Below are 25,299 nucleotides of genomic sequence, written 5' to 3' on the forward strand. Positions count from 1 at the left end.
TCGCCGTTTTACGATAACAGAGCTCTCGTTTGAGTTTCAGCAAATTTCACAAAGATTATTGTATGAAGTTGTAACCGAACAGTTAGTCTACCGTAAGTTTTGTGCAAGATCAGTTCCGAAAATTTGACAGAGGAACACAGAACTCAGCGGATGGCGGCCGCGTTGAAATTCCTTGAAGCTTATAACAAAGACGGCAATTCCTTCACTCATAATTTCGTTACTGGAAACTATACTTGGATTTTTTTTTTTTTTTAAAGTCCATGGAGTGGAAGCACACAAGTTCCAAAAAAAAAAAAAAAAAAGTCTGCAAGAAAATTTATGACTACTCTGTTTTGGTAGAGAAGGTGTACTGCTAATCTACTTTTTGAAACGTGGAGCAACAACCACAGCTGCACAATATTGTTAAATATTACAGAGTGCAAGAGTGCAAAAGTCTTGCTGTTTCATAGCAAAGCCCGTTCGCACTCAGTCAAGCGGATTCAGAAACTCTTACAAGGTTTTTATTGGAAGACTAGCAGCGTTCACCCCGCTTCGCTGCGGTCACCCCGGAACGCAATAAACTTTGTTACTTAGATAATTTTTACTTTTTCGCTTTCAAGTGATATGATAAAAACCATAGAAGATTGCAGTAAATGTTAACATTATATCGCCTGTCATTTATGTTAACCCGCCCCGCTTCGCTGCGGTCACCCCGGAACGCAATAAACTTTGTTACTTAGATAATTTTTACTTTTTCGCTTTCAAGTGATTGCAGTAAATGTTAACATTATAGCGCCTGTCATTTATGTTAACCCGCCGAGTGACACGGTCATGCGGGTTGCATATAAATACGTTTATTTTTACCTATGATGAACTAACAAAGGATTTGTACGTTATGGACACTTGAATGGTCAATTATCTCAAGACACTGGTAATTAAAAATTAAAGTGATATGATAAAAACCATCTAGGGTCCAAATCCTAATAACCCCCCAAAAATGAAAGAAATTGGTTCAGCCGTATTAGCGTGATGAGGGAACAAAGGATTTGTACGTTCTCTTTTATATATAAGATTTTTCGACTATCCACCACACAGTCCGGATCTCGCACCAAATGATTACCATTGGTTTACCCATATGAAGACCTGGCTAGGAACGCAGTGTTTTGAAGACGACATAAGGCAGCAACTTTTTATGACAAAGGAGTTTACAAGCTCGTTCATCGCTATAATAATTGCCTCAACTTGTACGGCGACTATGTCGGAAACTAGTGTACAAGTGTCGGTTTAAAATGTACATAATAAAAATCGTCCACTTTCACTTTTCTTTTCATTCCAAAACGTGAACACATTCTGGGTAGTCCTTGTATTAAAAGAAAAGGTAACCCAATAAGAAAGTGCAACATTATTACTAAATACTGAGCACGTACAGAAAACTAGTTGATCATAACGCTGTATGAATTTCTTAGGGAAAAAGTATGCAATAGTTGTTCCCGCGTAATCCTACGGACACTAATCTCTGATCGAAGTTTGTCTGTAACTGCTGGATTAGTTGAAGGGGTGAAATTAAAGAACTATTCTCAAATTGCAGAAAGTATTTTCTGTGCTAAATACATTTTAGCTGAGAACAATTCTTGTCCGTGTTTGTAGAAAAGAGTTCGGTCGATTTGGAGTTTAGCGTCCCGTTCATCGCCTACAGGCTATATGAAACGTAGACATATAGTTTATCGTCGTATCCGAACCACATGAGCGCCCACCAAGACCGCAGAAAGGACTTCTCTCCAATAATAAATATTTTTGCTAGTACAAAGAAGCTTATTCGAATTATGAAGATGTCCGTTAAGGGAGGTACTTCAGGAAACCTATAGGATAAAGGAGTCAGCAGCATTACCTCTTTTACGACCCAAGATCATGGTAGAATGGAATTTTACCTTCATGTTGTCCGTCAGCAATATTGATTTCCCCTGAACAGAGTGCATATTTTTACCTCTACTTTATAAGCTACTTAGCTCTTTTAGAGTTATTAACAATATTTAACATAATCTGAAGTTTGTGAGTAATTATTGCTTGGCTAGCGTTCCAGCATCAATGCTACATGAAAAGCTTATAACTACGCTTAAAATTACTAGTCGGATTAGTATCCATGGCAAGTATCCCCAAACAGGATCGAAATCGGGACATGTATAGAAACCACACACGTTAGTCACGAAAGGTCTTTTATGTAAGTTATGTAGAATCTTGGGCAATACTAGGGAAAAGTAACTAGTAGTAACAGATGTTTACAGAGGAACAATGATGAACCTCAATCGATCTTGGTTATTATTCGTCTAATGTTGGATTTATGTTGAAAATACACAAATATCAGCAACGTAACAAGCACACTCATACACACATTATTAAGATTTGTTACAAACTTACATTCAATTCATTACGTATTGTAATGTAAACTGAAACAGTAGTTTAAAACAGTAAAATACGAGCTTTAACGAGAGAGAGAGAGAGAGAAAAACCTTCCTCTATGAAATCGACAGAATAATAAGAGTGAAAGTGTAACTTAATGATAATGTCGCTTCTCGAGAGAAAGGCTAAAAGTCTAGTCTTAGTTTGTGTTAAAAGTTTCGAGATGTAACAACACCTTACATGTTGTTGTTGGTTTTTTCTTTTTTCTTTTTTTTAATACTCTAATTTCTTTCCGATTTTAACGTATTATTAACTGCTGCTTTATTTGTCTTAAATATCTATTATTTATTAGTTAAGAAGAATCTAACATAATTAGAACTCTTGTTAAAATATCAACTAGAAATATAACTGTTAACAGAACGTATGGAAAAAACATTACACAAGATACAAAATTACAGTAACTTTTTATATTCTTATAAGAACTTATGTAATTTTCTATATTTCTAATACTTTTAACGAGTATCAATTTTTAAGGACCGAAAGCAGTTCAAATCACATTAAGTAATAGATTCTTCACATGCTTTGTGCACCAGCATCAGTGGAATTTAAAAGTTCTATGAATTTGGTGTATATATTCGAAGTATTAAAAAAAAATAAAATAAATAAAAAACCCTACAAATATATTAGGAGCACCACACTCCTATACGTCACTCCACAATAATATCCCTGAGAGTACGTTAAGCACACCTAATACATTAGCTATTACCCTGTTTTTATTATACCTTGAGGGATTTAAGAATACTAGACTCTTCTGTGAAGTTCCTCTTCATGTGGCCCTCTATACGCAAAAGACTACATAGGAATATAAGAAGGTGAGTACAATTTTGTATATATCAGTGCACTTAAAAGATGAAACAAATACCTTGTACACCGAGTTACAGCACGCACTCGGAAGATGGCCTGCTGCTGATAGACAATATCAAGTACTTCTTCTGTATTTAGATGTTCATCCTTCAGTGCATCCTCTAGTGAGGATGTAATCTCCTTTTCTTTCACAAAAAACACGAACGGGACTTCTTCTGCCTTTACAAAATAAATGAAGTGAGATTATTATCTTATTTATATTCGTTTATGAAAACATTATAAACGTTACAAAATTATAGCAACGTATTATGAAAACATTATGAGGATTGTGCAAAACCATTGTTTTAACCTTGTTTTCAAAATAATGGCAAAGTAATATCCAAGTTTAAATACTGTTTTGTAAATCTTGCATCCAGATTTTGATATTATACCCTTTTTTCGAAAATCATGCCTCTTTCTTGAAAATTTTCAGTAACGACCAAGTCACAGAGATTTTTCTTAATTATATATTATCTGAACTTACTGCTAAATCTTTACCAGATCCATCTACATAATTCGGTGTTTTGAAAAATTAATGTAATTCTTTAATGAATAATAAAAGTACTTCCTTATTTGCAGATATGTTGTACTAGGGAATCATACCGTTATGACTACTCAACATGGATTTAGAAGTTGGCAAACGAAATATAAATTCAGGTTTAAGATGAAGAACATCGACAAAATTTGCATATTGCTTATTATACATTTGATCATAAGATGCAATAGCCAGAATGCATTTGCTTGAAATATAACCTAAAACAGCATGTATTACAAACATGAATATAGTTGTTCCCGGCCAATCAGCCAGGTGAATTCAACGAATTAAAATATGCCCCGAAGACGAGAACAATGTTGTCAGTTCTCGAAACGTTGGACGACGTGGAATTCACCTGGCTGATCGCCCAAGAACAACTATATTCATCACGATACCAAGAAAGCTTCAGTTATTACTTCAAACTGGAACATATTATTCTCTTTGAATAAATTAGTTACTCCAATTCAGTTGGCAAGAAATGGTATCTTATTACATATTTAAATGATGAATACCAGAGATCATGCTTTGTGAAAACCAAAGAGCTACTCTTTACAAAATCATTGCAAATGTCGATTCCATCTCCCTTTTACAGAACAACATATACTAATTTTAAATTAAAAACAAAGATGGAAATAGCTGCTTTCTTTTCAAAACGTAGATTGATTACTTCTCTGAAATTTGTATAAATCGTTCTGCTAATATACAGAAAATTAATTATTTTCAATGGCGAAAATAATTAGATTTTTACTTTTATTTCTTAATAATATATAGGTCAATCTGTATACATTTTAATTACTTCCTTTTTCTTCAAGCATGCAAAATCTCTAGCATTTTTATTCATGCCATTGCTGCCAATTATACACAAAATTTCTTAGGTGCACATTCGTTTTAAGTCGGCATCTAGAATTAGTATAATAACAATCTTTCGAGCATAGATATCAACATTTTAAACTTTTTTTGGAAAACAAATGAATAACGAAACATGAAAATAAATCTTGAAACGTTACAAGGTATCCTGACAAATTATATTGTGTGAAAAATAAAAAAAATGGATGGAATAGTATTATTAGTAAGTGGATACTTACGGAAGCCAAAAGCAGTAGAAAACCTATTGAAATAACTACCTTATTTCTAAGCGGAACTTTCGCACGGTTCATAGTCTCAAGGCGACAATCACATAGTACATCTACACTATTTAGGAACGTTTTGAGTGATATCAAGAAAAGTTTACGAGGAGTTCTGTGAAAGTTCAAATTTTTAATTTCAAGAGTGCAATTGTTCTTACTTAAAATATCGAGGTATTTGCAAATATTCCTATTAGAAGAAACATTCTTGTTCTGATCTTTTTATATTATAATGATGGATGATCTATGATGTGATAAGTTTGCTGTAGATGCTTGGAAGTAAACGCCGCTGAGAAAGATGGAAGCTTCTATTTAAACATTTTGCAATTACTACGTGACACACGTATACTAAGTTTAACCCAAGTGAATATTTATAATCATGAGTCAATTTAGTTCTTCAAGTTGTCACCTTAACTAATCTTAGTCTCCATCATATCCAAACATACGATAAGCGTAAAAAACACAGTATATACCATGTAGGAATAATACAACTTGATGTACAGCACATCACGGATACTACTTAGTTTTAAGAAGAAAGAAATAAAACGCAGAAGTGTAATAGGCACAGAAAATAATTTGAAGAGCAGATGAATAGAAAACAATTATTCAAAAATACTTTCAACACGCGTGAAAACGTATATTTCATGCCCTTTTTTCCGGACTTAGTTCAGTGTCCATAAGTTTACAACTATGAGCGAAGTAAGTCAAAGTGAGCAAAGAAACAATATTTTATCAACAGTAATGATAAAGAAAATCTACAAACTATTGGAGTTACATGAATTAAATTGACAACACTGAAGCTTACCTGCTGTAATATGGCATTACATATTAACTGTAACTGCTCTACAGTTGTATTTAGAGGTAAATCCAAAAGATTTCCCGCCACTTCCCCTGATTCTGACTTGAATCGTGACAAAATGTGACGATTTTCACTCTTGTCCATCTTTCATAGCTTTTAACCTACAGAGAAACATAAATAAAGACAGAATCTAAATAAAATGGTTAAATAAAATAACATCGATTTCATTTACAAGCATATTTAACTAAATAGATGAAAAGAATTATTTCTGTAATTTTATTTAATTGAACTTTGAGCAATCTTACCGGTTTTATGGGTTAATTTACTTTAATAACAAACATATCTTGGCACATTAAAATAGATGGATATATATATATATACCAGATAACGAATTTCTCTTCTGAAATGTCGTTGATACTGACCGCAATACGTTCTATGTCAGACAACAGTCATTTCCAGTTTTACATAACTTTGTAATCGAATTTCCCGGCAGCAGCTTTCTGAAAGAACCAGCATGATTCGGATCAACAGCAAGAGTTATTTTTACATTGGATACACATCCACTGTCAAGGGACTTTGGATTGGTCATGTTAAAGTGGAAATGACCGTTCTTTGATATTCGACATATTGCAGTACGAACGACGATATATGCGTATACGATCATTTGTTTAATAAGTATGTACAATTTACCAATGTGAAATATGTGAAATATTAAGTTCGGTCTCGATATTCAAAGAATGAGTACGACACACTATATAAGTAGGTACTACGGATAGTTTCTATTTCACTGCAATAAATCATCTGCGAAGTAGAATATAAGTCCTTCATCTTAATATGTCTTTTCTCTACGTGAAATTCGTTGAAAACGACGTGGAAACACTTGGTAAATTTTATTGATTGAGCGACTTAAGTTAACAACCCTTTACAGCATACACGTTCAACTACAACAATCACTATCTTGATATTCTCAATAATAATGACATATTTTTAGACGAGTTAGTGGAATCAATTCACGGCATGAGATAAAATTTACATTAGTATCCTTCCGCTGGAAAAACTAATTCCGACAGCTGTAGTTTTTCTAAATTCCATGTATGGTCGAAAGTAAACCCAGTGTTGCTTATCGTGTGCGCGCAAGGATAGCACTTGAAAATAACGTAAAATGAACCCAACAGATATACAGGCTATTATAGATATACAATCAGTAGCTCGAAATGTACGCGAAGATGAAAGGGAACATTCCGTGCATGTCTATAAACACTGTGTATAACTTTAGTCACACTTTTTTTTTTCTGAATATAATCAAATGAAAACTTCCTTAGTTGGCATACTTTATAATTAATCAAAACTTGAATTCGGTTAAATGAAAAATGACAAAGTGATGAGTTACTTTATATTTGTGAAAGAAAATCACCAATATAAAACAAGAAAGAAAAAGAAATAAACTAATTCCAAATCGCGGAGTAAAATAAATAAATAAATAAATAAATAAAAATAAAATTGTAATGTGGCAATTACGTCATTTTCAGCGATAAAATATATTTAAAACACCATTGTCATTATTTAACGAACTCATTTCTACATATGCATGTTAAAAATAAAACAAGAACATGAAAATCGCAATACTCACATTACACTAAATAAATGTGAAAAGCCCTCTCCCTTTACACAAGAACAAAATAGGAGAAATATGAGGTCTTAACATGATGAGTGACAAATTAGGTAAGCGATTACCTCACACTAGTGCCACCACATAGAACATGTACATGTAGAAGATCAACACTATGACACCAAGCAATTGCAATGCGTAAATCACAAATCATCACAGAAGGATGGAAAAACCAGAAAATCAGTGATGACCAAAACAAAAAATACTATTGCGAAGTACGCGTTAACTGGAGATCGAGACTCTCATTACAGTGGGGGAGTAGTATAAATCGACAGAAAGTATAACAAGTGCAATGTATTATCTGGAAGTTCAGTTGTATTCTCAAGAGTAATTTCTTCTGGAAACAATACAACAAAGAAATATTACTCCTAATAATAACATTCGAAGGAATAGCACAAAAAATTACTACAATCTTTGACTGTTTAAATGATCAAAGGTTACATAAATATAAAAAATAACCGTTATATTGAATTTCTTTGCACACGAGCAAGTTGACAAGATAGACTACTAAACCCTTAGGTCAGAACAGATTTAATATAAAGTAGAAATCACATATTACTCTACAAAATAAAGAAGGCAAGCAATCTAATCCTCGTCAGCGCGGGGATACGTCAAAGACGGTTGATACACGTATGAACGAGGATGTAACACTTTATATATACATGTTCATTCGGCCAACGTTTAGCTGAAGGGGGGGTTATCTTTTTTTTTTTTTCTTTCTTCGAAAAAATGTTTCAATTTTGCTAAATTGTTAGTTTAAGTTAGGTTAGACTAAGGAATAGAATCACTGTATTCATATTCCCTTATGTCCGCTTCCGGTTAAGTGCACATAGACTCTACAGCATTTTTCATTTCTACAAAATGTACCACTACTTCGTTTATAAATTAATTATGTTCCTTTACTTTAACTTACTTCTCCTCATAACTTATTATTTTTGAACTACTTTTGGCTCCCTTAATTTAAACATGACTCGCTCATTTTAACCGTAAAATTACCATTTTAATGGCGGACAATTCTTCACTAGTACCTAGTGGCCAATTTGCACAGGTTCGCAGGTATTTTGAGCAAGAACATTATTTTTTATGGCATATCAGTTTGCACGCACATTATAAATCTGCACGTAAATAAGATAAGCATTAAGATTACATGTTCTTGGGTGTTCGGCATCTATGCCCTTTTAAACCCGTCACGCATGAAGGATAACGTCCCTCGGTGATTACAAAACACGAGGCCTGGACTTTTAAGTTCGGCACAATCCCGACATTCGCCTAGTGTGTATGAGAAAAAATTACTCAGGATAGCTAGCTCACAAAGGCTTTCCGACCGAGCGTGTCTATCGATCAAAGGCGTTAGCGTTAGTAACTACGCTGGGCTGCTGCGCGAAAATAAGAATGTCGGATGGGGTTCACTCGAGCATACGATTCTATCAAATAGAAAATTTAAAGATCCGTCTGCTCGAGCAATGTCCTAACGAATCTAACCTAAAAATGTAAGAAATCTATCAAAATTTGGTAGAATTGTCTGCTTGAGTAATGCTGTAGGACGTTATAGGGAATCGTTTAAAACGAGAAAAGCACACGTTCGTGCGTTTCTGACATGAATAACCGTTTTTATGGGGTAGTTGCACGCATATTAGCAATCATGTGCACATGTGCAAGGAAAATAAGAGAGCAAAATGTATTAATGAATAATTTAAGACAACTTAAAAAAAAAAAAAAAAAAAAAAAAAAAAAAAAAAAAAAAACTTTCATTCACTTTATACGATTCTGTGATTTGGATCTTTTGTTTCCGGATTTGAGAATGTATCTGTTCTTCTAGTTCCTTACTGGCATCGAGTCACTTACTGTTGCTTTTATGTTTGTGTGCGGCAATGTGGATCTGACCTGACATCATGTGGTCTTGCTTATGATTTTACCATGTGCTTTGCTTCGTTGTTGGAGGTGAATTTTGCGCGTGTTACTGTGATACTTTCTTGTGTGTGTTAAGCTATTTTTCTAGCGACACATGTCTAGGTGGATGTTCCTCCACATTGGTTGTCACCATTAGTATGTCTGATTAAAGTTAACACTATTTTCAAGTGGTTATTCGTGCTTAATGGTCAGTGAAGACATTTAACCGTGAATCACTCCTCTAATTTCGTCAATCCAATTAGTGGGGCATACAACAGAAAACATTAATATGGGAATGCAGTTCGGCTATTATACATGGAGTAGGAAATTTTGCTTTTGTTATAACATTTGGACGAAACATTTATTCACGAATCAAGCTGCCGAATTATATTTAACACACTAAAATTTCAGGTATTTACTTCTATTTTTTTAAATTTTTATTTATTTTTTGATATTAATTGTTGTTCAAGGAGGTTAGGGGGCTTGCTTCCCCTCATGCACATAATCTTAATATAAGGTTCATATTTTTTTATTCATTTTCTTTTGTCTTTTCTATTTTGGCTTTAGAGTTTCTTATTGTCTGTTGTGTGTCCTTTATAACAGACGAGAAATATGGTGGTTTTTGCTGTAGTTTCTTCTTATTTTATATATTTGCTTATTTCAAGTTATGATAAATTTAGAACTGTGTTACAATGGGAAGTTAACACGGTTCTAAATGAATCCGAGGCAATGTTTAAAATAATTGTAGAAACATTATCGGAACCACCATGATTTCTATCCCATTCGATTTGTGAAGAACTTTTCCGACGAGCTAATTTCCTACGAATCGAGTCATTGAACGAAACGACTAAAGTAACAATCTTCCTAATTTAAGAAAAGTGAAGATTTTTTTTTTTTTTAATTTGATGGCATATTGTACAACTCCACGATGTTGTCGACTCCACAACTTATTAAGTATCTAATAAGTTATATTGCAGTAACTTTATACGACAGAAGAATTCCGCTATTCAGATAACCGTTTTCAAGTTTTGATTAAATTAACGGATATGGCAATTAAGGAACTATCAGCAGGCACTATTCTCCGTCGGTTATTTATACTAAGCTTCCAGTGTATAAGCCTACTGCGGTTTATGAATAAACTCGAAGAGAAACTGCTTTGAGTTGTATCTTCGATATGTAACTGTCAGGCAATATTGGGGTTTACTTGAACAGACGGTTCTACCAAATAGAAAATTTACAAGTAAAATAAATTGTGAAACATTTCCGTGAAGGAATGAATGTGTGAATATAAGTAATTTCTGTCAGTGCACAGCATATTGAAATGGATTTTGAATGGTAGTGAAAGTGTCCACGAGTTTGCCCTCGCAGTGGGCTATTTGTACCTGGAAAAGCAGTGAAACCGCTTTGAACGTAAGAATTATTATCTGTATTTCAGCTCTAACCTGACCTGAAAATATAAGAAATCTGTCTGGAGAAATCACCCTGAAAACTCTAACCTAACCAAAAAATATTGATATTTTGATATAGTTTTATTATTAGATTTCATTCGTTTGTGAATTATCTCGACGTTCACTTGTTACACTATATTACTGCTGACATGGCGATTTCTCTGGTTATTGCCGCAAGAGGGCGTTCGAATCGCTATACGTGGAACTAACAGTGTAAAAGATGGCGGCTCGGCGGTGAAAAGAAGTCCTCCGTCACTATGACAATACCTAAATAATTGACTGGAGAGAATAATCTTTTAATTATTTATTCATTGAATAGAGTTTTCGGTAAGTTAGATATTAAAATAGATATAGAAATTCATGATTTTTACAGTTAGATTCTTGTATCGATATGTATTTATGGAAAATTTATGCAAATTATAATCAAAGATATAATAGTAGAAACCGCGTTTATAGAGGCCTGGCTACGAGTGTATGATGACGCAGTGGATTAGTAGATTTCAGTGTGGAAAAACGATGGCTTGTTAGCTCCTCCAAAAATTTTAGAAATTCTGTAACTAAAAGTGTAATTCGGCCTGTAACCTAGTCAAAATCATGGTTTAGACTAACCTAAGATGTTATTTGGAAGAAATAGATACGGAGGAGTCTAACAAAAGTCAAAATTTAGTGAAAAACCTTTTTCGGCTACAAGCCATCGAATGTCATCTCCGCCATTACTAGACATATGCAGTAATGGAATGGGAGATGTAATTTATCGAAGCTGGTTGCTGCGGCGGACCGGAAAGATATTCTACGTTCGTGGAGTGTGTAGCCGGTGTACCGAAGGAGTCATCTCTCGATTTTAGATAAGCAAGTAGATGAAACCTACTTTGCGAAGTTTGATCGCCCAGCTCAACCTGAGGACTATTATTCGGTGAAACCTGCGGATAATCGGGTAACATCTTTTCTTATTTTTCTTATAAACAGTATAGCAGTTCAGCAAATGGCATCTTCAAGAATCAGGATGTGTAACTAAGTCAACGGGCGTTACGCGTCTCTGAACTTGTCAATCGTCATTATCCACTTATGCTACAAGCACGTATAATTGAATTATTAAATCTTATGTGTGCCTCTACGTAAATTTGAAAATATGTATGTTGATATTAGGGTAATATTTTACTTTGTACGTACCTTTCGATGACAATGTACCTTGAAAATTTTGAATATTTAGATTAGATCGGTTATGTTAAATACATTACTGAATTATGCCTTGAATTATGTCCCGTGATGATGCCTTATTTTGTGAAATATTTGCTGTAGGTTAAGTTAGGTCTAATTTTGCAAATGTGTGATCCATAATATCTATGTAGGTTAGGTTAGATTCTCTTTTACCCGTGTTTCCAAATTCAATACGTGTCTTTTATATATTGTAATGTAATATATGCTATTTTGTTGGGAAACCTTTATCATGAACGCACATACGAATATTCCGTGTCTGAGAATTTAAGTATTTCGTAATTCATTTCGTTCGCTTCAATATTGCTTCATGATGTATGTCAGTCGTAAACATTAAGATGAAATTTCTTTGAGAGTGCTCTGATATATATATTAACGTGTCTTTTAATCGTATTTGTAATACATGCATGTAGGTTTAGCTAAAATTCCCATTTATTACGTGTAGAACCGGTAACAATTATGATTTGAGCGTGCTTTTCCTATATTTTGTCGTGTGTCCCTTTGATATTAATTTGTAATGTATTTTTGTATCCGTGCTTGCCATATTTTGTCATGTGCATATTCAATACGTGTAATGTCGATAAAATCGCATTTCAAACGTGTCTATTATTATTATTTTGTCGTGTGCCCTCTTATAGTATCTCTTAATACATTAGTGGTTTAAAATTTTCTCTCGTATGTATGATCTCATTTCGTTGCACCATATATTTAGTTTTGTAGGTTAGGAAAAATTGAATATAACATATCCTCCGATGTTAATATCGTATCTTGATGAGTGCGAGTAATAGATCTGTGCCGATGTGGGAGAACTTTACTCTGGACATACCTCCGGAGTTCGACATTACTATTTACAAAATACTATTTCGTGCTATGTTTGTTTATTTTCAGTTAGGTAGATATTTACTTTGAACGTGCCATAATTACAGTGCGGAATTAAATGTTCATGCCTACATTGATATTTGCCTCGTTGGAAACCAATAACGTTGGAATGTTTTTCAACTTGCTATTCTCCAGTAGAGCGTATCCATCCCTCTGTGAGTTTAATTAGTTGTAAACAGAGATAGTAATTTAAAAAAAAAAAATAATAATAATTCTTTAAAGAGGCGTTTCAGTAATTGGACCCTGTCGAGCATATGTAGATTTTTTTTTTCTCTTTTCTTTCGTTCTCGCTAGACATTTGTATATATATATCATTTTCATTAATAGTAGTGGTGCTTTCATAGTAGATATATTATTGCGAATGACGCATAGGCTAACGTAAAGTAATACATGACGCTACTCGTATTTTTTTTTTATTTTATTGAAAAATGGAATTGTAGTAGCGATGATACTGCCTATGTCTGCATAACTTGCATATTGTTTGATGAATGACAGGGACATTATAAGCAATGAACGCCCAAGTAAAAGAATCTTCTGTAACTACATGAGTAGAGGGGATGGATCGCCAATTCTTTGATTGATAATGAGTTTTATGTGTATTAATGAGATATGTTTGAGAATCATGTTGGAGACTAGATATGTTAAAACAGTATAACAATATCATTTTACAAAATGTTGATAAAGTATCTTAGAGATACCACAATGGAGGCAAATGTTTAATTTTTTTTTTTTCCTCTTTCAATCTGTTATGATGTAAATTGTTAATAAATTGGCACGAATAAATAGTCAATAAAAATTTTAGCTCTATAATTTCAAATATAATCTATACAATTAGAATTTATCAAGTTTTTTTTTCTTTCTTAAAAGTACTAATTAAGCTGAACAATGTTGACTCTTATTCTTGGTTGGCCACAAAACAAGAATCTGGAAACTTCTGATGATAAATAATAGCTTTATCGTTGTGTCTTTCTTTTCTTTTGCTAAAGTTAATGCAACCTGAACATTAAATCTAATATAACCTTGATTTTCTTTTTCAATACCCTGAAAACGTGTTGTTATAATTGGCGATAGCATCCAGGATCTTTGATTTATTTCCGAGATGTTCTTATTCCTGGAAACTCGAGTTGTTATAATTGGCTTCGTTCAGCCAGGATTTATTTATTTTGATGTTAAGACATAACCAAAGAAATCGATTTGTTATATGTGTACTCTGCAAAGATAACTGTTGTGATTTAAACATAGATTTATCCAATGGAAGAATTGTAAACGAGCTGTAGGCCTAGTATAGATTGATATTTAACGTGAAAGTGTGATTATTTTCTGGTTTGCAATTTAATGTTAATCTGTTTAGCCTCATAACTTTGAAACAATTGGTAACTCGTAAGAAGTGATTCGAAAGTTGTTGGTATTTTCGTTTTCGGACGAATGTTTAAAAATGGCTGACATATTTGATTCTTACTGAAACGATCATTGTGATCTCAATGTTGATTTTTTTGTGTACAGTTAGGTACTTGATAGATAATTACGAATGTTTCTACATTATTTTTTCATATGTCAATTCTAATTGAAGTGGCTTCTTAAAAACATAAATTCTAAAACATTGCAACCCCCCTTCCCATCTACATTGCAGTTCCGGCCTGCTTACATCGTGCTATCTATTCTAGTAAAACAGATCCGGTTTCGAAGTTTTTAAAGAAGCTCTCCGCGATAAGTGGAACTTTAGGTGGCCTCCATGTTAATATCATCTATGAATGTTTCGTGTATATTCCAGTGAAAACCGCCTCAAGCGTGAACAAACAATGACTGAACTACAAGCGAAAATGTATTTTCTTTAATTTTCCATAACAACAACATTGGTTGTAAACAGTGCGGAATTATTAGTTTATACTGAAGTTCTCAGTTTATACTGTTCATGAACTTGTGGTGGCAAATTCAAAAACTATTGAAAATCTTCAAGGGAACATCAGCATCAAACAACTAATCGACATTGTAAGCACATTGAGTTGGGGACTGGGAACTACATTTACATTGTATTATATCAATGTTCCTTACTTTAACGCAGCAGGTTACATTTTTTATGCCAAATGTGTTCATTTAGATGCACAGCAAATGGAAGAGTTGAATGGAATAATAGACAACGCTGTATCCAGAAAATTTACTGAAGGTTATTTTACTATTCGAAGAAAAGACCAAGTATGAAGTGGAGTATCGCCAGATATGATAATAGAACAGGGTCTTATGAAATCCATGAAAGTAACAGGGGAGTAACACGAGATCGAGGAATGGTTAGTTCTACTTTATCAAGATGGGTTTCCTCATGCCCTATAAACATGAAAGTATTAGAAATTTTGGAAGACTTTTGTGAAAAATGTTTTGCATCTTCAGAACATGTTGGATTTCGGCTATCCAGTCATGAGATAACTCTGATCTGACAAGGCTATCAACTTGAATACCGCTTCACAATCCTTTTAATGTCAATTGTCCTAAGCACTTATTTATATACATACAGCCAGCGGGTTGGTTGCTGATGATAAAACGATTTGTGACATTGGAAAAGAAGTTGGTGAAAAACTACTTTCCTCTATTGCAGCAGATTTCTTTGGGAAGGTTACACTTCATTGGAAAAAAGAGCTATGCCAATATCTGCCACGAGCAATACATTGATGATCGGAATGAAAGTATAGTATTCAATCCTTCACAGTCGTTTATCAAGATTGCTGCTGTGCTCAAGTCATATAAGAATTTACGAGATCTTCTCAAATATGAACTAGCTGCTCAACCACCCTCGCTCTTTGATGTTTCCTCGAGGAAGAATGCAAAATCAGCTTTCATTGAATCAGTTCAGATATATGCTAAGGCACCATCAGATGAAGGATTTCTTCTGCACGCAGTGGCTCGGAGTGGATCTGACACCTGCAGAGATATATACCTGAAATATGTTAGAATTGTGCAGAGACGCTTCTCTCCATGTGACGCAGTGGTTTGTGATGGATATACCTATGCGATTTATCAACTAAAATTGTGAAAAGGCAAAGAAGAATGATGTCAGAAATGTCTGCAACTATTATCTTTGACGAAAACACAGTAGCAACGACTAAACAAGCTAATTTTTGCGAAATTCCGGAAACAAATCAAGACTAATTCAAATGATGATGGCTATTTCCACTCTGAAGGAATAACTGTTATGCAAGCGGATGGAGACGCAGATATACTAATCTGCTCAACTGCAATAATCCAAGTTAGACCAGTGCCAGATCAGTTGCAGTAATAGGTACTGATACAGATCTCCTTACAATTCTAATTGCACGAAGTATTCTAGGAACACCTCGACAGTACTTTTTTACGACCTCAATCAACTAACTACGATGAAAAATGCTACGACATAACCGAAATAAAAGAAGCTCTAAGGACGATGAAGGACGTCCTTCTCTTCCTGCACACAGCTACTAGATGTGACACTACGTCCGCAACAGGGTGGAAAAAAATCATGATTTTTTTTTTAAATAATTTTTGTTGATTTTTTTTATTTAAATCGATTTTTTTGATTTAAGTCAAATCTTTCTCCTCGTATAATACAAGTCGCGAACTGAAGAGAAAGCATTAGGAATTAGTATTAAATGCTAATTATGCCATTTAAGTGAAAGTATTGAGGTCGAATTTTGAATTATCCTCAATCGTTAACCTATATCAATCCCAAACAATGTTTCTTAACCCTTTTAAATTATGGCTCTCTTTAAAGGTAAACTATAGACTTTCAGTCAAGCAGCTACAGCATCATCCCTATTTATCCTATGATCATGGTACATACATCACTCTCTTTAAAATAGAACAGCTTTTGAAACTGTAACATTCAGATTTCCGTATCATTTCCCTGAAGTAAGAAATTTTGAGAGTAATCGGCATTTTTTTTAACTTTATTTTTTTAAAATTTTGATTCTGGATTCCCCTGTATTAAAGCACAGATCTCAAAATTAACTGGGAAATACTAAGGGGTGTACTAAATGTGTGTACAAAATTTCAAGCTTCTATCTTGAGAAGTAAGGGTGAGGAAACTATTTAACAATGCGCTAAGAACAATCTCCACAATGTCCCAGATGACCCGAATGTAATATAACAATTTTCTCAGACATTCCTATTTATCCTAGGATCAGGGTTGGCAAAAAACATTATTTTTATTGAAAAAAACAGAAAACCGGTTTTTTGAGTTTAAACCCGGTTTTTTCGGTTTAAATAATTTGCTCTACGCACTTATATCACATATGGATAGAAACAAGTTTTTTTTTCCCTTGGTGTTATTATGCAACAACCGGGTTATGCTACAAGGGGTCACATAAGCCCAAAATGGAACCCAAACCGCTTCTCGGCTTACATCCGAGAGAAATTATCCTCCGTTTGAACTCTGAACCGGGACTAATTGGCCACAAATGCAATACGTCTGCCGACTCACTCACGAAGGACTCCTGATAAAAAATACGAGGGCTATCCAGAAAGTAGATTACGTTTTGGAATAAAAAATCAACAAAGTATAGGAAACAAATTTTATTATATACAGATGAAAGCCACACACAAATACTACTTTTCGACATAGTCACCATTCAAATTAAGGCATTTATCGTAGCGATGTACGAGCTTGGAAATTCCTTCGTCGAAAAATTCGGCCGCCTGCGACTTCAACCACTTCGTTACCTCTTCTTGCAGCTGTTCGTCGTAATCAAAACGCTGCATAGCCAGCCACTTCTTCATTGCTGGGAATAGGTGGAAGTCGCTCGGTGCCAGGTCGGGACTGTACGGCGGATGAGGAAACAACTCCCACTGAAAAGATTCAAGAACTTCACGCGTGACATTTGCCGTGTGGGGCCGGGCGTTGTCGTGAATCAACAAGATCTTAGAGCTCAACATTCCTCTGCGCTTGTTTTGAATTGCTCTTCTGAGGTTTTGCAGAGTTTGGCAATACCTTTGAGCGTTTATTGTAGTGCCTCTTTCCAGGAAGTCCACCAAAATCACACCTTTTCTGTACCAAAAAACAGTCGCCATCATCTTCCTTGCCGACATTGTTTGCATGCATTTCTTGGGTTTTTGGGGAGAACCTGTGTGCCCCCACTGCATTGATTGCAATTTCGTTTCACAGTTCACGTGTTTCACCCATGTTTCGTCACCAGTAACGATGCGATCGAGTAAAGAGTCACCATCCTTATTGTAGGCGTCCAAAAAGTGCAACGCTGCAGCCATTCGCTGATTTTTGTGGTCCTCTGTCAAGATTTTTGGAATCCATCTTGCACAAAACTTGTGGTAACCAAGCTTTTCGCTGATGATTTCGTGCAACAAACTTCGCGAAATTTGTGGAAAACTCAAAGAAAGTTCCGTTATTGTGAACTTTCGATTTTCACGGACTTTAACATCGACTTTTTCGACAAGTTCGGCAGTCACTTTGCTGGGTCTCCCACTTCGATCTTCGTCGTGAACATTGGTTCGGCCATTTTTAAATCTTATGACCCACTGTCGCACTCCACCTTCAGTGATAATGTTGTCCCCATACACTTCACACAGCTGCCGATAGATTTCTATCGGTTTACAGTTTTTTGCTGTCAGAAACCTTATTACTGCACGCACCTCGCAGCTCGCGGGATTTTCAATTAACGCAGACATTTCAAACCGTCACAGTATCTTAACGGAGCACAGCACGAACCTCTCACTAGCACGGCTAGATGCCGACTGAGCTGCGCAACGCTCTGACCCCAAGATGGCCGCGCTAGCCCCGCCCCTAGCGGACACAGACGAAAACGTAATCTACTTTCTGGATAGCCCTCGTATGTTGTACTAATCTTTACATACTTGTTAATATAACTGTCAAGAGTCATTTCAGAAGGAAAAAGGATAATCAGTTGCACAAGTGAAACCATAATACAGAATTACATATGGACAATTTCAAAGTACTGCATAGTACAGAAGAACTAATTTAGTCCAAGTTAGTTCACTACGACTTTTATTAGTCCAAGTTAAAGAAATATGACGACTTAATTTGCAGATCAGTAAGAAAAGTGAATAAAGATACGAATTGTTTGAGTCCACTTTGGCTCTGACACATTTATACATAAATAGTTACAAAAGATAATTCTGATTTCAATAAAAGCCTCTCGTGGGGTTTGTTTGTACACCCCCCCCCCAGTACGGCATTTCAATGTATGTAGTAATAGTAAACATTATTAAAACAAAACAATATTTAGAATTTCTTTGATTGCAATTGCATAACAATAATAACAAACTATAAAAAAATCAGAAAAGAAACACTCATAACCTTATATATTTAAAAAAAAAAAAATGGAGACGGGATAGCATCCCTCTAAATACGCCATATTATCTGGGAACAAACCGACACGCACAAAAAAGAATTTTTGTCTTAAATGTCGATGGTGATTTTTCCGTTGGAATAGTTAACGATTTTAAAATCCAAACTCAATGTTCGAAAAGAAGAAAGCAGAATTGCTCCGTTACCTGTTCAAAACGGGATTTTCCCTTATCATCCTCTGCATGACACTTGTTTTCATACTATACTGTACATTTGAGTCTCATTGCATTATGATTATTAACTTCCATAATCGAAATAACAGAGCAAAAATGGGATTTTACTTATTTTCACTTTAAATTAATTTATTTTGGAATTCGATTTAAATCAACGATTTTTATTTAAAAAATCAAGTGATTTAAATCAGACTGATTTAAATCAATCCACCCTGGTCCGCAATATACAAAAAGGAGAAATCTACAACTTTCAAGTTGATAAAGCAAAATGACGGATTTCACAGTTCAATATTCCACAACTTGATCACCAAAAGGTAATTGAAATTGGAAAAGCATTTTTGAAATATCTTTTCCGAGGAGACCAAATTAATTCTCTGGACGATCTGCGATACATCCGGTACAATAAAAAGATGTTTACTGAGTTTCATTTTCAAAATTCCAGTATATTCAGTATAAGTATCAACAAAATTCCAGTACCTAATACAATGATTTCTTTAACGTTCTTTAGGAATAATCACACTTTTAATGTCTTCAGGTTTGTAATTGTTTTATCATCAAAAGAATATACTATTTTTAATAAATTTAGTTAGCCTTAATTTATTTTTTTAAATATAAATGATTTTTAACATCTTTTAAAGGGCCTCGCAACACCCCTCACAGCCCTCCACTACACCCACTGCTTTAAATGCCTAATTACAAAATCTATACAACTCTTGTTTTGGAAAATTTACAATCTCAACGAATACAAAATTGTTTCTAAGACTATTAAAACAATTATAGAAAGTATTGACAAACCACCAGTTTCATTTTTCCAGTATGTGGATCAAAATTCCAGTATCAGTAGACACCCTGAATAAGGACGTAACGAAAACTAGTTATTCCAAATAACTTGGCAACTCTTCCACCAACAAGTGCAGCAACTTCACAACATTCACTTCGGGTTTAACTTGAAGTCCAGCAGTGGCTAGGGAACTACCTGGACCCTACTGAATGAGGATGATTCATGAAGGAAAGCAGTGCCTTCAACGCTTCCCGCAGATTCCAAAAAACTTCTAGACCTAATATCTTGTGACTGCAAAATAACAGCAAGAAGGGACTGTGACGAAAACATGTCAATGCAAAAAGGCAGACATGCAGTGTTCCAAGTTTTGCACCTCTTTCTTAGGAGAGATCAGTAAAAATTCAGATCCTCCCTCTTGCGGATTCGATGCTGATGTTGAATGATTGACCAATATTTTTCGTATATAAACTGTTAAAAAGAAAAGCCCTACAAGAAACATTTTAATAACATTTTTTTTTCGATTTGTAAACATACCCAACTTATAAGTTCAGCTAAATCTTAGGGGTAGAAAAATGTTGCCTTTCGGCATCAATGAAATTAATATTTACACATATGGAATTGTTTTATTGGTCATTTTATGATATATATCGAAGTAGTAATGCTTGTAGAATATATAGGTTTTTCATAATTGAAATCTGTGTATTTTTAATTTAGATATGTGGAAAAATATCAAACAAGACAAAAGTGCTTGGCAGCCATCTTTGAACCGCCATTATGCATGGAAGCGGGAATGGAAAATTAGGGGAATTTTCAGGATTCACTCTCCATATAAAGAGGAACTAATCTTGAAATTTTCAGCTAATTATGAATTATTTTCACACAAAATCCTAAATTTATTGTGTTGAAAGAAGTGTTTTCGCAATGATTCGAGTTTCAGTAGCACTTGTTATGATTTCATACTAGTAACGCTCCAATTATAAACATAAAGTAAAGGTTCTGTACACTGTGCAAGGTTTAACTGCCACAGATCGCAGCCACTATACAATATTTACGGAGAAATGAACAGAATCAGACGAAATGTGATAATGAGAGCAACAAACGTTAGAAAGTTCATCACTGTAGGGTGGGTAACAAGGGAGAAAACTTAAGTTAAATTGTGGACTGTATGTGTTCGCGGACTGATGTGATATGAGGTGAGGCAGTACATTGGTTTATGCAGTATAAAGTGTTTTTCACTATCCTCATTTATGCATATACCCACGCTCGCTGACGCCTGCTCCTTACGTACGCACAACATTGTTGCTGCTCGGTCCCCTGCTGCGCTCCTGCCCTGACTCGGTTAGATGGCATTCGTGCTTCTTAGTCACCACCTGGCACACGTTGAAATGAAATGAAACTTTTGAGGTTAACATCCCACGATTTTGCCGGGTAGGCTGAAAGAGACGGTGATGATGAGAAGTGAATGAAATGGTGGAATGAAGAAAGTGGGGAGAAACGGGAGAACCCCGAGGAAACCCACGCACACGGTTTGTCTACCACAAAGTCCACTTGGCGGGGGCTGGAATAGAACCCGGGACCACTAGCACCACATGTGAACGTTCTACCATTGTAAGCACCGGTTCTCTTGCGTCCTTTACCCTGCAGTTTTTATACATATATCCGGACTCCGTATTTAAACACAAATCGTAAAAGGATTGTAATTTTTCAACAATTGCTTATCATGGCCCACCTGGATTTTAAGTGAGATATTTTCATTTCGCCCAGCGTAAATCTTCGAGGGGCATTTATTCCTAAGTTGGACGTCCGCTTTCGACACGTTTTTTCGGTGTCATCTCCTTTCCACATTTTCTGCAATTTGTTATTAGGTTCATTAATCCGTGCTCTTCACAAACTTTTAAAGATTTTGCTCGTTATCAACGTATTGCTTCACAAATGTTAAAACTGTTAGTCCACAGTCCTTGTACATCCGCCATGTTGATAACATAAATGCTCGTTACTTTCCCACAATGCAACTCTTCGGTTACCTTGCGCCAAGTAGTTCCCTCCGCTCGCCGTATAGTCCCATGTTTATAACTGCTTATATATAACAAGTAAACAGATTTCTTGATAATCAAGCACACAAACGATCAAATTATCCAAATCTTCCCTGTAAATTTTCTGCGACTTGCTGGAAACGAACGTCAAACTTTGGAACTTAACCCCTTCTAGGAGACAATACGAAGGAAATTAGTGAAAGAATTCTAATGTTTGAGCAATTATTTCGGGTGGTGCGCCCAAAGTATACCTGCACGTATTTTTGATTAATAGAGAACAATGTAGGTCTGAAATGAAACAGTGTTAATTTTAAGTCAGATATTACAGTAACAACAAATAAGAACTATTACAACGTTGAAAACAGCTTCATTTCGGCATTCTCCAGGGCCGCCATCTGCGGCATTTAGGCTCTGTGGAGAAATATGCCGCCGTTGGAAAAAAGCATCTAATAGAGCCATTTTTTATCTGATTCCACTTACTTTACTAGTCGTAAAGCCCTTGCGGATATAGTATACATGAAGCTGCATCAGTTCCCGAAGTCGCAGGACGCTCATACTTGTAGGGATTATTCATTGAGTATGTACGAACTTACAAAGGGGGTAACAAAGCGACTTTTATTTACTTATCGACTGATACGAAAATAAAAAAGAACGACCTGTACTTTATATGTGCATGTGTAGTGCCCTTGTACTTTATCTATGACTAAGTGTGTGTGTGGGGGGGGGGGGTTCAACGCATATCGCATGTCTTGTGCACATGGATACTTCTTACTATTGCACTACGTAGAAAATTTATGGTATTTCATGTAGAAGTGGTAATAGAACACAGAAGAAACGAAGATCAGGGGGTTTTCATGTATACTATTACCCTTACTTGTTACATCTAATTTATAATTATGCTAAACTTTTATACCCATATTTGCCTTACTGTTAGAGCACATTGGCTGCTTTTTGTGAGCAATGAATTCTGCGAACTCTTACTCATCGATCCAATTAATTACTTATTCTATTTGACTCCGAACAATCACTTCTAAATATGTGTTAAATCATACTTCTTGCACGTAAGACCACTGACCACCACATATATACTTACGTTATCTATGATTTATGCTTTACATTTGTATAACAATAATACTAACACATGTCAGTATTGAGGCGCAAATCGATGTGCAACTTTCTGTTGTTTCTAGTTTCATATTGATCAGAGGAGGCAGATCATGAAAAGTTGTGGTTTTGTAGAATGCGAATCATGGAAACTCATAATCATATTCGAATTTATTTTTTAAGCTTTTCGGGTTTAATTGTTTTGTTTCACGTGAAACTATTTCTTCATTATAATTAGAAAGTCAACAGGTAATATAGCTTCATAGTATTCCTTTAAAGCCGTTGTGATAGGATTTACCTCTACATTAAAAAAAAAAAAAACTCCAGGCCTGAGATCCTGTGGCTAAGCGGTTAGCGGGAGACCCTGGTTCGATTCCCGGCGGGAGTACATGTGGTTCGGATTCCATGTTAATCTCGTCTCATATATCCTCGATGCTGAAAGGGACGTTAAACTACAAATTAACTTAATAAACTCCAGACCTACATTTATTCACCACTAGGATTTTATCATTTATATTACAAATAACCAAATATATTTTCAACGTGTCAGAAAATCGAATTAGTTCCAATTCAAGCAGTTATAACAGGAACGGTAGGTCATTAGTAGAATACTTACTTCTGGAAATAGGAGTCTCTGGTTCAATGCCATATAATATGATTGGGATATTACTGAACTAAAAGACAATGACGAAGTAATCCATAACCCACAAATAATTTCAGACACTCTAAATTTTATTACACAAACTTAAGTAGAATACAGGGTGCGAAATCATTTGAAAATGGGGGGGGGAAGAAGTTCAGTGATCCACACTAATGCTACGTGGACCCTCCAAAAAATTGAAATATTAATGGATTATTATTATTATTATTATTAATAATAATAATAATAATAATAATAATAATAATAATAATAATAATAATAATAATAATAATAATAATAATAATAATAATAAATGTTCAAACTAGTCGTAATTGTTATTTAAAAATGCTTTAATGTTATTTACTCATTTAACCAAAATTGGTAACTTATCTACTGCATTTAATATATACTTCGGTGCGTATGGTCCAGGGTTAGACTCTAGTGGGAGCACAGTACCTTGTGTTTACCATTATATTGAAGATTGCATTCGCGAAAATAGCAGTAGAGATATATAAGTCAGAAATAATAGTCCCTGAGAACCGATGTCCTAACCAAGCATTAGAACTACTAACTTGAAGCGCTCCACCTGGCAAGCCATACATCCTCATGAGCTGTAGAGTCAGAGTATAGTTTTTATTATTATTTATGAAATTCTCGTTTCTTCGCTACGTACGTAGTGTTTTAGTTTGGTCGTTCAGGTATACGGTCACCTTTGTAAGTCTAAATAATACTATGTATCTATATTGTATTATTAGCAAGAATATATTATTATAAATAATGATTTCAATACAAATACTTGATAGACAACAAAAAGCCGTGTTGCCTCAGTGGTAGAGCGCTCACCTCAGGTGCGTGGAATCATCGGCTGGATCCTAGCTCGCGCCAACTTCTGCTTGTGGTATACAAACAATTGTGTGGGGGTTTTCTCGGGGTCCTCTCGCTTCCTTCCACTATCCTAATCAACCATTATAATTCATCTCATCATGACCGTCTTCCTTAGCCGTGGTGAATATTCATAGGACGTTAAACTTTAGAAAATAAAAGCACAAACACTATAATACGATTGATTTGCTGATTTAAGTTTAATGACCCTTTTCAGCAGCGAGGCTATGAAATGTGGACTTACAGTTTAAGGTGAAATCCGAACCATTGTAATCGTTCAAATTTTTGTCCTGTGGATCTGTGACTGTCGCGATACTTTTAAGTGTTGCAGCTGTAGATGACTTACTGAACACCTGGTAAAGTTCGCCTAACAAATATGCAAAGTTGTGAACAGCACTCACAACACCAAAAACTCTTTCAGAAACAAGATCAATTCGATGTGCCATGCAGTGTAGCTAATTAGGCACGGGTTGACATTTCTTCTAATTTGAGCAGCAACACC

The 25,299-nt window shown here is 34.9% G+C and overlaps 1 protein-coding gene across 2 annotated transcripts in view; it reads right to left on the reverse strand.

Annotated features, from left to right (window-relative positions):
• Positions 1-23,399, reverse strand: part of Nle (notchless protein homolog 1) — a 51,534-nt gene extending 28,135 nt beyond the window's left edge. For both annotated transcript variants that reach the window (XM_081771472.1, XM_081771473.1), the window contains exons 1-3: positions 23,265-23,399; positions 5,744-5,898; positions 3,299-3,459 (exon numbers count right to left, since the gene is read on the reverse strand). In XM_081771472.1, coding sequence (XP_081627598.1) covers positions 3,299-3,459; positions 5,744-5,881 — 299 coding nt within the window. In that variant the 5' untranslated portion in view covers positions 5,882-5,898; positions 23,265-23,399. The remainder of the gene's footprint in view (positions 1-3,298; positions 3,460-5,743; positions 5,899-23,264) is intronic.
• Positions 23,400-25,299: the final 1,900 nt, after the last annotated feature.

Source organism: Thermobia domestica, chromosome 9 (assembly GCF_964235325.1).
Source record: "Thermobia domestica chromosome 9, izTheDome1.hap1.1, whole genome shotgun sequence".
Taxonomy (NCBI): Eukaryota; Metazoa; Arthropoda; class Insecta; order Zygentoma; family Lepismatidae; genus Thermobia; species Thermobia domestica.